Source organism: Garra rufa, chromosome 12 (genome assembly GCF_049309525.1).
Source record: "Garra rufa chromosome 12, GarRuf1.0, whole genome shotgun sequence".
Taxonomy (NCBI): Eukaryota; Metazoa; Chordata; class Actinopteri; order Cypriniformes; family Cyprinidae; genus Garra; species Garra rufa.
This window is the reverse complement of record NC_133372.1, coordinates 22,808,400-22,825,206: the sequence shown is the minus strand read 5'-3', so window position 1 is coordinate 22,825,206 and position 16,807 is coordinate 22,808,400. Positions and strand designations below refer to the sequence as shown.

The following is a 16,807-nucleotide window of genomic DNA, read 5'->3' as shown; positions in this document are numbered from 1 at the left end:
GTAGTGGGAGCATTTGAACTGCTCGCTAAGATCAAAAGAGAGGAGAGAGTTTAGAATAGCAGAGTGAAGATTTTGTCACTGTAGAACTACATTCACTAAAAAAGGCAAATAATGAGATAATGAAATGCAAATACTCACGGTCTATTTTCTGTATAGTTGTGTTTGGGAATGGCAGAGTTTTGGAGGCTCTGGCTGCTCAATTCCTGTAAAGTAAAACAATGAGGGGAAGAAGAATCAGCAAACCGTAATGTACATGCCAATTCATCATTTTATGACTGAATGTTGCCCATTAGAGGAACTAGAAAATGCCAAAAACAAAAGTTTTTGAACAGTAAGATTTTTAATGTTTTTTAATTACGTGTCTTGATCCAAAGTGTGTGATTCAAACAACAGCAAAAACAGTACATTTTTAAAATATTTACTATTTAAAATAATAAATTTATAATGTAATTCATTCCTGTGATCTCAAAGCTGAATTTTTAGCATCATGATCCTTCAGAAATCATTCTAAAATTCTGATTTGCTGCTAAAAAAAAAAAAAAACATTGTTATTATGTTGAAAACAGTAGAGTAGATTTTTTTCAGGTTTCTTTGATGAATAGAAAGTTCGGAAAAAACAGCATTTATCTGAAACAGAAATCTATTGTAACATTATAAATGTCTTTATCATCACTTTTGATCAATTTAAAGCATCCTTGCTAAATCAAAGTATTCTATAATTTCTTTTTCCCGAAAAAAAAAAAAATAAAATATATATATATATATATATATATATATATATATACACTGACCAGATAAATCTTTTTTTATTAATTAGAGAATACTCAGCTGTTTTAAATATAGCTAAAATGAATAAAATGTTCCTTGAACAGCAAATCAGCATATTAGAATGATTTTTAAAGGATCATGTGACACTAAAGACTGGAGTAATGATGTTAAAAATAGAGCTTGGATCACAGGAATAAACTGCATTTTAAAATATATTCAAATAGAAAGCAGATACTTTAAATAGTAAAAAAATATTTCACAATATTACTGCTTTTGCTGTATTTTGGATCAAATAAATTCAAGCTCAGTGAGCAGAGGAGACTTCTATAAAAAAACATTACAAATCTTACTGTTCAAAAACTTTTGACTGGTAGTGTACACCACATTATTTGTGACAAATAAGCAAAAGCCTTCAAAGCCTAATTCTCATTTTATAACACAAAAAGATACTATGATACAAAAAAATGTATGCTGATTCTGATGCAATAAAAGCAACTCATTTACACTGTTCTGTAATCGTTTTCTTTAATTACGATATTGAGCACAACATTTTCCTTTAAGCAAAATATTACTTGATTATGGGTTGAAATATGACATCATCATGGGTCTCATGAGATTCTTCTAAACACATGAACTGGTTAATTGTGGTCTCATTTATGTTTGGTTTGTAAATTGTTGACAGGGCAGTAAAAAAAAAAAAAAAAATCTCACTCCTTCCACACAAAGTGTAAGACACACAATATCTTCTTGAGCGCCATATACACATGCTGACCCAGTTATTTCACAAGGGAGAGGAAATTGGGGCATACACAAACTCTTTTTCTTCTCCTAGCAGCTAATTTGGCTCATGTGCTTCAAATAAGCAGAGAATAAATTCACTGGCTATTTCCTCTGGGAAGGCATATGACAGAAAGCTTGTGTTATTATCATCTTTGCAGTCTCTAGCAATGTGAAACTTGACACGCAATCGGCCAAACACACCAAAACCAAACATACTTACAGAAAAAAGAAACACAAACATGCACTAAGATCTTCAGAGAAACAACGATTGGAGGAAATAAAGTCAATGTGTATGAAAAGATCTTACTTCGGTAACACATTTTCCTGCGCTTGAAGTTGAGCACTGTGAAGTTGTTGGCTGGTGTAGTCAGGTTTAACTGCACTGTTAGCACAGCCTCTCCATCAGCTTTTCCAGAGCAGAAAAGATCTACTCTGAACACTGGAATGACACAAAAAGAATACTTACTGGAAGACCAAATTTAATTATATTGAATATTCAAGTTGTAAACAATCAATGCAGGGCCTCATTTTCACTGTTTCAAGCATACAGGCTGCTCTTCCTTTTGTGCTGGTGCATTAGCGCTCGCCCGGTTCCTACTAAACCACATGAGAAGATCAATGAAAGGCCTGTTCACACCAATACAAATGTTCAGCACAAAGATTATTTGGTCCGATTTCCACACTGTTCATACAATGCGAATAAACATCAAACAGGTTGAATGCAAAAGCAAAATAACTCTGACAGTAGGTGGTGCAAACAGTATTGACATGTTTTCAAAAAGCCAGTTTAGATTTTGTATTCACTATGGTGGCTATCAGGCAACACCAAATACAAAAGTACTGAAACAAAAGAGCCAGTTCAGGATTCTTCCTCTGCTATTCACTGTCGCTTAGCAAAATACTGTGTTTGCAAGCACTACCAAGTCACCAACAGTTTAATGTAACTGAAGCAGCTCTGGGCATGTAACCAAAAGCATGAATCGTATAGGCTGGTCAGCTCTATTCGCAGTGCAATGGAAGAGACATTTCAACACCTTTTCAAGAAAAAAAAAAAAAACTCAGTCCACCCAAAAATGAAAATTGTGTCAATAATTACTCACCCTCATGTACTCAACCCACAAGATCTTTGTTCATGTTCAGAAAACAAATGTGACCTGATCCAGCAAAATGAGTCACAGTGACCCAAATGACAAAACTGAGATTTTGCTATCAATTGAAAGAGGAGACTGAAAGCTTTAATATGATATCATATTCATTGAATATATACCCATTTGAATTATGGTCGTCTGCTCTCTTTTTTTTCAATTGAAAACCTGAGAAAATCGCTTTTAAAGTTTTTTTGCCCATTTTTTGTTGATATCTTTCCAAATCTATTGCATTTAAAGGAATAATCAGCTTAATTTGACCAAATACATTTGTATATTTTTAAATGCTATTGAACCAGGCTGAAGCTCAAATTATTTTGAAGTATTTATTTGAATAAAACATCGCGCGAACCATGTACACGGAGTCACAGAGAGAAAGCGTCTGTCATCAAATGACAGAAAACACGGCTCTCCGTCATTGAGTTTGCAAACTTGACTGCAATCATCGTGATCCTCTTCCACAGGGGTGACAAATTCATGCTCCGTTTCTGCATCCAAAGGAACTTTGACATCACTGTCGCTTTCACCAGAGGATGACACGTCTAAAAATTACGACTAGCCTTAGCCACTCTCGCTAGCGCTGCTAGTCTGACAGGAAGACGGCTGGAACAATCGCGTACTGGTCAGTCGAAACTGACAAATGATTAGTATTTATGTCACTGTTTGTGTACATTTCTGAGCTTTTTGACTGGTTTTAAACAGAGATAGTAACGCTTCAAGGGATACCCGAAATATAGGTAAATGCTCAGAAGCGAGAAAAGCAAATGTTCATTTCCAGCCAATTTAGTAAAACTTTAAGTCAACTTTAATAGTCATTTAAATACCTTCACTCAATTATCTGGACTACGAAACTTTGGGAGATCATTTCTGAATTTCTGTTCTTTGAAATGAGCTAATAAAAAAACATTTTTTTTCATTGTTTTTTTTTTTTTTTTCACATTATGGGCCTGTATCTTAAAATAGAACGTTGCGACTTCCGTCTCATTTCGCCAGATCAGGTCACAAATTATGATATTTTTGATGAAATCCAAAAGCATTTTAACCCTGCATAGACAGCAACACAACTGACATGTTCAAGGCCCAGAAAGGTAGTGAGGACATAGTTAAAATAGTCCATGTGACATTAGTGGTTTAACTGTAATTTTATGAAGCTACGAGAATACTTTTTGTGCACAAAGAAAACTTTTGGTGTGTCAAGGCACTGTCTCGAAAGCTCATCGAATACGGACACAGAAGATAAGAAATTGATAAATAAAGTCATTATTTTTGTTTTCTTTGCACACAAAAAATACACTTGTAGCTTCATAAAATTATGGTTGGATCACTGATGTCACATGGACTATTTTAACGATGTCCTTACTACCTTTCTGGCCTTGAACAAGGTAGTAAACGTTGCTGTCTATCAGTGTTAATTTTGTTGATGAATAATTTGTCATAATTTGTCAACAACATTTTTTCACAGGCAAAAACAAGATAACCAAACAAAAATAAATTTTGAATAACAAAAACTACAACAAAGATCTACTGACATTTTCGTCAACTAATAAAAACGAGACAAAAATAGGGAGGGACAATATAGGACATTCATTCAGAACGAATCTCCTACGTGGTTAGGAGGTTAGATGTGTACATTTGAACTGTAACATAGTCTATTGATCTATCCGACGGGACATAGGCTGGCATACATTTGCTGCACGTCTCATAAAACGTTCAAAAATGTCAAGAGAAGAGCAGACATATGGATAAATTTGACGATGCAAAAGAGAACCCAATTCGTTCCGGTTTACGAGTGCAGACACCGAAGCAGCGCGCCTCACAACAGAGCACGAGTTGAAATACACACAAAATTATATCGAATTGTCCATTTTGATGAGTATTTACATTAACACACTCGGTTATGTCTTAGGGGAACGTAAAGAGCTGTGAGAATATCGTACATGTATCAGTACATTGTATCCGTGCGTTCGGTTTTAAAGGGACAGCATTGATATTAAATCAAGCAACAAAAGAGAGAAAAATCAATCACTTTAGTAGCCCTAATAAAGATTCATCTAAATTTATTCATATAAATATGTCAGTTTGAAAGAATGAATAACATTGTAAAGTAAAGAATGCATAATTAGCATATAACCATTGACATTTCATTGAAAATAAGACTATGTTTTTGTTTCTTGATGAGAAGTGGTTTCATTTAGTTTTAATATAAAGGCCTGTTGCGTGTCACAGCAGTTAAGTCTATCATGATAAAACCTTAATATTAAACCTATACAATGAGTTAATTTTAGAGAAATGCTTAATAAATGCATTACACTGTAACTAAACCCATTCGATTTTAGCCGACTAAAACTAAAACACATTAAGATGACTAAAATATGACTAAAACTAAATAGCATTTTAGTCAAAAGACTATGATTGAGACTAAATCAAAATTAGAAAAAGGGTTAGAAAGCTCTCGGATTTCTTCAAAAACATCTTAATTTGTGCTCTGAAGATGAACGAAAGTTTTACAGGTTTGGAACGACATTAGGGTGAGGAATTAATGACATTTTTTATTTTTGGGTGAACTATCCCTTTAACCACAGTCTTGGTGTGCACAGGCCTTATGGGAATTAAAAGTAGACAAACGCAAAAAAAAAAAAAAAGACCTGGGTTCTTAAGTTGTGATATAAATTTTCTTCAATAAAAGTCTGACAAAAACAATTTTACCAGTAGTTAACAGGTCATTTTATGCAAGGACCTTTTAACATAAGTAGAAACTTTCCACTTGAAAAGACAACACGACATGACAGGAGAAAATGCTCCACTTACCTGAACGAGCGCGTGGGACCTCCCCTTGAGTAGAGATGTTGCTCTGAGGTTGATCCATGGCTGAAGTGTTTTCCACTTGAAACCCTAACCTGTAATCCACCTAAACACAAGACAAGGATTATGGAAAATAATTCTGATATTGATATAGATCATTCAACAAAGTATGTGATTAAAAAAAAAAAAAAAAAAAAAAAAGATAGAACAGACAGTGGCCAAAGATTTAAACACTAGTATTTTCATCAGCTAAAAATCAGTCAGTTGTTTCTATCTTTTGCTGTAGTGTGTCAATAATAGAAAATATCAGTTTACATTTCCAAACATTAATTTTGCCATTAATTGTAATAATCCAGTGAGACTTTTTTTCAAAAGGAGTCTGATCACAGCCAGTGCTCCACACAGAGATCTGATCTCATCATCATCCAGTCTGTCTGGAACGAGAATGAGGAAACAGAAGAAACTGAGACCGACTAAATCCAGAAGAACTGTGGCAATGTCTCCAAGATGCTTAAAGAGACCTACCTGCAAAGCTACCTGAAAAACTATGCGCAAGTGCACCTAAGGTAAAAGCTGCTTTAAACACAAAGGATGGTCACACCAAGTGTTGATTTAATTTAGTTATAGAGTTGTTCTTTATCAATTACTTTCTATTATGACCATATTTTTGACAGCATTCTCATTTTACACAGTACTGTAGCTTTGCAGATAGGTTTCTTGAAGAATTTTGGAGATGTTGTCACAGTTCCTCTCGATTTGGCATGTCTCAGTTTGTTGTGTTTCTTCATGTCATTCCAGACAGACTAGATAATGATGAGATCAGATGTCTGTGTGAAGCACTGGCTTGTCAGACTCCTTGTGCAAACTAAAATCTTACTGGATTATGCAAAATGAACGTTTGGAAATAGGGGTGTGTGATAATGACGAAAAATGATGTCTCGATTTTTTTTCTTTATTTAGTCAATATTTTGCTGAGCAAGATATTGTGCTGGTATTTTGGTAGGTTTATGACTGCCGTTGACAGCTGACTCCCAAAAATTTGATATTCTTCATATTCTGTGAAGAGATGCGTTTGCAGCAGTAACAGACATTTATTTTTCCAATCAGTTTAAATAGATTTTTACCTTTTATGGGCATTTTATAATCTTTAGAGCAGTGTTTCTCAACTCCAGTCCTCGGGACCCACTGCTCTGCACATTTTGTATGTCTTCCTCATTTAAGGCACCTGATTTTGATCATCAGCTCATTAGTAGAAAGATTCATGAACTGAACTGAGTGTGTCAGACTCAGAAACATACAAAATGTGCAGAGCAGTGGGTCCCGAGGACTGGAGTTGAGAAACACTGCTTTAGAGGGTCATTTCTTCTAACCTAATTAATTGTATGCATCATCTTTTGTGTCAAATTCCTAAATTCAGTCAATAAATTCAAATAGTAAGACAATGTGTAATTTGTGTTTGCATTGCAGAGGTGGTACAGAATCTGATCAATTACAATATTATCATAGACAATATATATCAGACACCTCTATTTGGAAACGTCAACTGATATTTCCTACTGACACACTACAGCAAATAATAGAAATAACTGACTTAAAGGAGTGGTTCACTTTCAGAACAAAAATTTACAGATAACGTACTCACCCCCTTTTCATCCAAGATGTATTTCTTTCTTCAGTCGTAAAGAAATTATGTTTTTTGAGGAAAACATTTCAGGATTTCTCTCCATATAATGGACTTCTATGGTGCCCCCTAGTTTGAACTTCCAAAATGCAGTTTAAATGCAGCTTCAAAGGGCTCTAAATGATCCCAGCCGAGAAAAAAAAAAGGGTCTTATGTAATGAAACGATCGGTTAATTTCTAAAAACCTTTACAATTTATATACTTTTTAATCTAATCTAAACAGAGTACACACAAAGCTATACAAGACAAGCATTTGAGGTTAAAAAGTTTTTTTTTTTTTTCATTAAATAACCGATCGTTTTGCTAGATAAGACCCTTCTTTCCTCGGCTGTGATCATTTAGAGCCCTTTGAAGCTGCATTTTGGAAGTTCAAACTCGGGGGCACCATAGAAGTCCATTATATGTAGAGAAATCCTGAAATGTTTTCCTCAAAAAACATAATTTCCTCACAACTGAAGAAAGACATGAACATCTTGGATGAAAAGGGGGAGAGTACATTATCTGTAAATTTTTGTCCTGAAAGTGAACTACTCCTTTAAAACCCGTTTTTACCTGGCGAAAATACTAGTGTTCTAATACTTTTGGCCACCACTGTATATACAAAATTATTATGGACAAAGCGATTACAAAAGTTTCAAAAGATTGCGAATGGTGTGTTTTTTATTTGGTTTTCAAGAAGTTTATTACACTCATCAAGTCTGCATTTATTTGATCAAAGAAACAGTAACAACAGTGATGTAGAAAAACCATTTGTACAATTTAGTTGTATTTTAGCATGTAAAAGATTTGTATTTGAAATATGTTTTAATGTCATTAAAACAACAGTAGATGATTTTAGGATTCTTTGCCTTTTTTATTTATATATTTTTGACTGACACTAAACTTTTGAGTAAAAGTGTACAGGATACACTACTAACCTTGGTGCTGGAGTGCCATGTGAAATGCAAGCTGTTAGTGTCACTGGGCACAGGCAGGATGAAAGAAAGGGCATAATGATTTACCACATCATCCCTCACATAGTACAACTCAGCATCAAGACCTGCAGAGAGAGACATAATAATAATGATGATAAAACTGATTAGGACTGATGGAATTCAAACAGTTAAACATCTTTTTACATTCACACAACCACCCTGCCTCAAGAGAGGAGTAAAATATAGTTTCATAAATGCCAGACTCCATCTCTGCACTCACATGAACTCTGTATTTCACCATCAAAACATTCTATGTGCTCATTTAGGCTTAATGTATTCCACAGCGCCTGGAAGTATATGGTGCAAGAAGAAAACCATGGCAACAATACATCAAATACATTCTTTCAGTGTGGTGAACAACCACCGTCTGACATAGCTCAGGATCTGGAGCAAAATCTGGATCCATTATATCAGAGTGCAGGTATGACAGCCACTAAAATATGATTACAATTTACAATCAGGAGGATATGATTTATAACAGGCTCAAGTGTTCATGCTGATACTCTAGAAAGTTTCCCATTTAACTGATGAAACTACCAAGACTGCCGCCCAAGTTTTAACCACAGTTCATTCCTCTCTCTCTCTCTGGCCTGTCCATTTAGAACCACACAGAATGGTTTTCATCCTTTATACCAAGAACAATATCCTCCGTTGCCACCTCCACCATACAGTGAAGGGAAAACATTCAAGTGTAGTATATTTATGTTTAAGGACTTGACCCCTCAAAGCAAAACATCTCTGCTCTCCCCCTCCCTGGCCTCCATTTTCTAATGACGCTGTAATCTAAACAGCGTTTCCTTCCCGGCTACATTCCTGGGAGAACCTCGACCTGAAAAGCCTTTTGCCCAGACAGCACAGCACACCTGCGATCCCAGTTTTACCGCATCCAGCTCCCAAGGAACAGCTGGAGAATGGTGGTGCTGATGATGAACACAAGACCGAAATCTAAAGTGGAGGCTGATTTCCACACGAATGAGACACAGTGATGTGTGAAGTTGATTGACAGCTGGAATCTTCTGCCATGGCTCGGGGCAAACCTTATCATGACTGAAAGGCTCCGTTGTGGCTGACTGGAACCTATCAGTCTGTCATGGGGTCTGCTCAAACATAAGGGGGATGGGAGTACACATACCCTTTGTAAAACATCTCGTAAACAACAGTAGATGATCTTTTTGCCTACTAGTGCTATCAAATGATTAATCGTGCTTAATCGCATCCAAAATATGTGTGTGCATAATGTGTGCTGTGTATATTTATTAAGGATAAAACCTATACAGTATATATTTAGAAAAATAATAAGATGTATTTACATGTAAATATTGTTATTCAAAAAATTAATATTACATATAAATATATATTCAACAAAAACATAACATCTTTCTTAAATATATCAACGCATGTGTAAATGTTTATACATACAGATCATAAATATACACAGTACACACACACACACTATGTAAACAAACTTTTTTTTTTTAACTTGTGCAATTAATCGCGAATAATCAATTCACAGCACTAAACAATTTACACTCTCACCGAGGAGCAATTTGATCAAAAACATAGTTTTTACAGAAAAATAATAAGAAATATTACTACAATCTAAAGTATCGGTTTTCAAAATGTAATATACCAGTTAAATTCTCAGCAGACATTACTCAAGACTTCAGTGTCACATGATCCCAGAAGTCATTATATGCCGATTTGCTGCTCAGAACAACTTTGTTTCAATGCTGAAAACATTCGAACTGCCTAATATTTTCTGTGAAAACCATGACCCTTTTTTTAGGATTCTTTGATGAATTGAAACTTTAAAAGAAAAGCATTTTTTTAAGAAACAAAGACAAAAAGAAGGGGAAAAAACAATTGTTAACCACAAACAATGTTAACCAATAATATGTAACACATCATGGAAGATTAATGTGTTCCTAATGAATTCAATGTGGGGGAAAAAAGCTTTTTTTGTGAATTGATTGGATAAAGAAAAGTGGGTATTCCATACAGGAATGGACAAAATCCTATTTAGCACATTAGTCAACATCCCCGCATAGCCTAGTTGAGATATAAATATACTTTTATATTGCAATAATTTCACATTCAAACTTTAAATTTAATATACCAGTTTAATTCTCAGCAGACATTACTCAAGACTTCAGTGTCTTTAAATTAATGTTGAAAACAACAAAGACAGTATATAGGGTGCTTTTCATTTCTTATTTTTGCATCCTCGTTTCCTTTCCTTGCTTCCTTTCCTCGCGTCTTAGCTCCACCCCCCTAGGATATGAAGGAAGGATTTAAGGAAAGGAAATGAGGATGAGGAATCAAAGGAGGAACATTGGAATATTCTTGGCCACTCAAGCGTCACTTCAAAGCGTCATCAGCTGCGCTAAAGGGATCTGCCCATATGTTGTTAAAGTTAGTTATTTAAGGCATTCATAATAATTATTAAAGCAAGATGCCCTGTTTAAATATATGACATTATTTACACTGCAAAGGTAAAATATAAATGTAAATTATTATGACATATCTGAAGGGGGAGGAGTGCATCACGTTTAGTCGATAAAACACTTCCGCATAGGATACACCCGCGTATCCTCGCTCAAGACTCCTCAGGAAGCCTCCTCACTCCTCGATCCTTGCCTCCTCATGGTCCAATTAAAGAATTGAGATGTCCTACAAGATGGCTGAGCTCGATAGGTTTCCGGGTCATAGGATGGAGGACGGAGGAGCGAGGAAACGAGGAGGGATATTGAAAAGCACCCATAGTCTCCAGGAAACTGTTATTTCTTTCCTAATATTTGCCCATTGACTATAGCCATTCAACATTACGGTATAATTTAGAGCTATCAATTTTAACATTTCTTAAATTACTTCTAATTTAGGTGAACTTATAACCATCTTTACATAACCCAATTATGTTTCTGTGCCTTTCAGCAAGTAGGAAATTTACAAAAATAAATAAATAAATAAAAGTTATCAAACACTAAATACTAAATCAAATATAAATTCATTCAGACCATTTCTTGACATAATCTCATGTGCCCTTCAGTAAAGCCGTTAAGCTCCAAAAATCTCACCTTTTCCTGCCAAAACAGACATTCTGCACCAGCTAGCAGCATAAATGATAGTTTGAGTTAATAGAAATCAGCCCTCCAGTGATATGAGGCTGCCCACCTACGGAGCAAATAGAGTGTGTGGCCCCTAAAACAGGCATATTTCAAGATTCAGGAGTCCTCAAACTTCAGACGGACATCCCGACTGACATAATCCTCTGAGCACAGAGGAAAAGAAAATCAGCCAGCTGTGAGAGACTACTGAGGCATGACTTACACTACAGATATACCCAGACTAATTAACGTTCCCATGTCTTGCACCATGTGACCTGCTTTTGCCCATGCTGTTTTGATACCCTTAGTAGTCGACTCGCATAACCAGACCACTGACTCACTGTGGTATGTTCTGGTCATGAATCTTCTAGCCACTTAGGATGCTTTCACACCTGGCCCATTGTTTCGGAACATGGCACGTTTCCCCCCTTAGCTCGTTTTGGGCATATGTGAACATGGCAACCACGCTCAGATCAGCACAAAAACAATGCGTTCGAAATCGCATACTTCCATACTATATAGTAGGCAAAAAGCAGTAGGCGAGTGAATAAAAATCTTCAGTATTCATAAAAGAGTAGGCGAGAATTAGTAGGTGAGTGCACTAATTCTCGCGAGATTCGGACGAACGTATACTTAAAGTGCGTTCAAATATGCCTACTTACCTACTATATAGTAGGGGAAAAAAAAAAAAAAAAAAAAAAGAGTATGTGAAGAAAGAGGTACGTTCGAAACCTCAGTATTTATAAAAGAGTAGGCAAGAAATCCCCGGATGTCTTACTGCTTCAGCCCAGATTCTGAAGTGTTCATCTGATGCACACTTTTCAATCCCAGAAGGCCACAGGAGGCCAAAACGTCATCATCGAACGTGATTGGGAACCGCAACGAGGCTGTTTACAAATGTATTACAAACCAAAACACGGTTCCCTGTCTTAAAGTCGTATTTGTTGCGCTACTGTATCGTAAACTGCTGATTTGCATAAGGTGTCAAGACGTTAGACAGTAACGTTAAAGTATATTTGTGATTTCGCTGTAAAACACGTTTTAATACGTATAGCGACCATAGACATCTTAAAGATGATTACTAAATGTCTATTTAATAACTGACAGGAAAATGTTCTAAGAGAATTAAATGAGCACATCACAACACCAAACAGACATCTAAATGAGTGATGGACGTTATGCGAGTTTATGTAGAATTCACTGTTGTCAACACTGCTTTAGATTAATGTTATGTAAATAAACATGTACATGTAGTAACTAAACATGAGTTATCTATTTCATTTGTCTATTAGTACTGTAGATAAATTCAGGAGCATTTGTATTGGATAAAAAGCCAATTAACACAACAGCTACCTCATAAATGTGGGAATGAGTACATGAAGTGCTGCCATCAAAGGCTTTGAGTGAGTACACTACAGACATCTATTTTAACCTTAAGTTGCAGTTTATTAATAATATATATAAAAATAATAACTTTAAGCAGAGCTATTACAGCACTTTTCTGATTCATGATTTCTGTGCCTTTGTTGCAGATCTTTTGTGGTGGAGCAGGACCTGAAAGGAAAGGGGACAGCAGCATTTGCAGGGAAAAAAGTAAAATCTGAAACTTAATATTAAGTTAGATCATTTTGTTACTTCTAATACAGAGATCTAATGAAATTGTGCTGTTAAAATGACAGCTTTTGTATTCTATTTGTGCATCTTTGTATGATCTGAAATGTCTGCAGACTGGTGTGTGCAGTGACAAAAGATAAATCCACAGCAGCATCCTGGAAATGGTCAAGTGCCATCCATCACTCCACCTACCCTTTGTCTCATCTGGACCAGATGTTGCTGTGGTCTCTTCATCCTCAGAGACCAAAGAGCCAGCGAGAGCATCTAGAGAAAGACTAAAATACCAATATGTCTGAATAAAGCTTTGTTCCATGTGTCTTTATGTTCATGGTTACTTTAATTTATTATTTTACTCATGTATCCATGTTGTTGTCTGCAAATAAAATATAAGTTTCATTAACATATGCATTAATTAATTACTTGATTGTAAAAAAAAAACATGCTTGTTTTACTAAAAATATAATTAATTATAGGTCAAGCATGTACCATTATTATTGATCAGTGCATTCTGAGGTAATCTTAATTTCTAAGTAGTAATACATTTTTTTGAGTGTAAAATCAACTGTCTTGTCCAAATACAAGATCTTCGAGCAGCTGATCCACGTCTCCTTTGTGCAGATATTGCAAACATGGAGGAAGATGTACTAGGAAGGGTCGTTGTGTTACTGATGCTATGAGGTGTTTGAGCACCTGTTGTGCTTGTTTTCTTTTTATTATTAATACTACCTAACTTACAATTACAAGCTCGGGGAAAGGTGGTATTTATCTTTAACAATGAACAATCATAATGACAAAAACTAAAAACATAACTATAAGGCTTGCTTACATCATAGTATGCAATTATATACACAGGGAATATACTGTCTGTACCTTGAGGAAATTTTTCGCCGCCATGTTGAATTTAGTTACGATAAGTCGAGTGACGAGCAGGAAGGAAACTACAACCTGATAAGTCACGCGAGTACTCGCGTTACTTTTGGACTGGAGTTAGCGCAGACAGTTGGCAATTGCAAGGATGTCGGACGATGAAGCTACTGAGTTTTATGAAGTAGTAGTTTAGTTTCCTTCCTGCTCGTCACTCGACTTATCGTGACTAAATTCAAGATGGCGGCGAATGGTAAATTTCCTCAAGGTACTGTCTGTATAAATCTTCTTGTAAATAAACTACCAGTGCTTTTTCAAAGTTCTCAATGTCTCGTTTTTAAATGTCAGGGCCCTTGGAAGTCTACCAATGAAGTGTGGAGCTACTTTGTGCCTCATAAATGGTGTAAAACAGTGATTTATTTACATGGCTAGTCCGATGCACCCTCAACGACAACCTGTTGTTAGCATCGGCTAACTAGTGCCAGATTTCAGAGTGCAGGGGACAAGCCGAGGTGAGCTATGAAAGCTAAGTTCACACTCTGTATCATGATTCATTACACTTTAGGTCAATATCACACCGGACTTCTCCTTTAAGGAAAACTCAAAACATCACAAAGCCGGGTGAGCACATGCAAAGTTTTAAGATGATCAGACCACAGATGGAGCTATGACAGTCATAAACATACCTGTATTTGCCAAAAAAAAAAGTTTCTTCAATCGTTGATTTGGTGGTTACAGGCTGGCTAAACAACGTTAAATGGTTTGAACCCTGGTAATCACTGCTTGCAGCTCTATTTTGTTAATAAATCTGTGTCCCTTTACTTTCAAGAAGTTGGACAGAACCAACCAGATTGGAACTGGAAATTTCAACCAACTTCTGCCATTTTTGTATGTAAAGTGTATCAAATGGTCAGTGAACAGACTGTGGATGGCCTAAGTGAACAGAGGCAGGAAGAGTTGTAATGAAAGAATGGGTCGAAGGGACATTTCTTAATTGAAATTCCTTCTCTTTCAATCTCTGGCACTAAAAAGATGATATATTGAGAAAGGAATTTGCAAGAGAAACAAGCCTTAGCTCAGTCATAAACTCAGCCCACAAAAGTGGATGAAGAGGGTGTTGAAGCTCATGGGTCAAGTGCACTCAACCCTCTGCCCAGAGGTTTCAAAAAGAAAGCAGGAGGTTGTTTGAAAACAGTTTCCTGTGTGGCATAACATGCTCCCACCCTTGAAGAACTGGTCCATTACAGGATGATTAGGAGAATGAGTTTATTATAGCATATGTGCAGCCTGTGTTTTCAAGCTTGTTTATTTGTGACTCTGTGGGGACCATTTTTAACCTCTTTTCTTTATGCTCAAGTAACAAGTTTGTTTCAAAAGAGCTGCGGTAAACCATACGTCTTGGAAAAAAAAAAAAGTGGTTTCCGCTTGCTGCAAAATGAAATCTTTGCATCCCCCTCACGGCAATGCTCCGTAATGTCTTTTTATGTAGCTTCAAAACCCCTTTCATGGTTCAATTGCTTCCACTCTGAAAAAGCAGAGACCACGGAGAAAACATGTCCACGGGGCGAGACGTCGATAGAGCATTATGTCGGTGGATCTTGCTCAAAGAGCGTGCCAAAGATCCAGCTCTGTATGAGAGTCATCTTCAAGCTTGCCAGCAAAAAGAAAAAAAAAGATGATCTCATAAAAGACATGGCAGACCTGGGAAATGCAAAGCGAACAGGCTAGATTTAAATGTTTAGATAAATCAGAGTAATGTGTCAATCTCAACGTTTAGAAAAAAAACAACAACTCTATGGTGGTTAGAAAATCATGAAAATGTTCTACTTATGATGTAACTACTTCAAAACATAGTAAGAATTTGTGGCTTTTTACATGTGGTCTAGAACTCACAACAAGACCCTTCTGTTTTGAACACACAGCACAGAATGAAACTGAAGTTACAGACAATACGAGAATGAAAAGGCAGTGATTTACATCCATGTCATTCCCCGCAGCCAAAGTTATAGACCTGCGGTTTTGGATTTCTTGGCCTCTGGAGATCACATTTCTGTCTTCAGAAAGGTACAACAAAAAAGTAAGAGCCAGGAGAAGAGGTAAGCACAGGTAGAACAAAGAGGCTCCTGTACTCAGGGTCCGATTTATCCTCAATCCCTCAGTGCACAGGACATAACAGCAGCCAAGCTTAGAGAGTGAGTGGGATGGCGGGGAGAGCAGCCATGTTATGTATCGATCAAGTTCTAGCATAACAAACTAAGTAAGAACTCGACAGGCGGATAAAACCTTTGATTTACAAACAGACTTGTTAGTTTATGTTCCTTGTTTATGTATGCTTTTAAAGAGACAGTTCACCCAAAAATGTTGATTTCTGTCATTAATTGCTCACCCTCATGTCGTTCCAAACCTGTAAGACTTTCGTTCATCTGCAGAACACAAATTTAGATATTTTTGATGATATCCGTGAGCTTTTTGACCCTGCAGACAGCAACACAACTACCATGTTCAAGGTCCATAAAGGCAGTAAGGACATCGTTAAAATAATCCTTAAATTGTCTTTGTGCACAACGAAAACAAAAATGACTTTATTTAACAATTTCTTCTCTTCCCTGTCAGTCTTTGATGCACATTCATGAGAGCGTTGCTGTTATGCATGGTCAGAAATAGAGCTGAAACGATTCCTCGAGTAACTCGATTACAAAAAATGATCGAGGCAAATTCCTTATTTTAAAGCTCACGTCTCGTTTTTTCGCAATGATTTTGTTTGTGTGACAATGCGCTTACATCACCCACAAAGTGAAAGGAAACGCAATGAAGGAGTTGGCGGTAGTTTTATTTGAGGGCACGGGCGCCGACTAGTGCTGGCTGCAAAATGGAAGATAGCAATAACAATGGCAACGAGCAAGGAGAAGAAACAAACAGGAGAAAACGACAGAAAATGTCCAAGGTTTGGGATAATTTCAAATTGAAAAGTAAAGAGAACGCTGTGGTGTGTGTCCATTGCAAGATCGAGCTAGCATACCACAGCAGCATAACGTCCATGCTGGCTGTCACCCGAGACGGGTAAATTCAATGTAA

General features: G+C 36.4%; 1 protein-coding gene across 1 annotated transcript in view; it reads right to left on the bottom strand.

Moving 5' to 3' along the window:
* Positions 1-16,807, bottom strand: part of ryk (receptor like tyrosine kinase) — a 76,563-nt gene that overhangs the window by 34,982 nt on the left and 24,774 nt on the right. Inside the window, 5 exon segments of the mRNA XM_073852536.1 lie at positions 139-180; positions 183-203; positions 1,856-1,987; positions 5,502-5,601; positions 8,094-8,215. Of these exon segments, the coding sequence (XP_073708637.1) occupies positions 139-180; positions 183-203; positions 1,856-1,987; positions 5,502-5,601; positions 8,094-8,215 (417 nt within the window).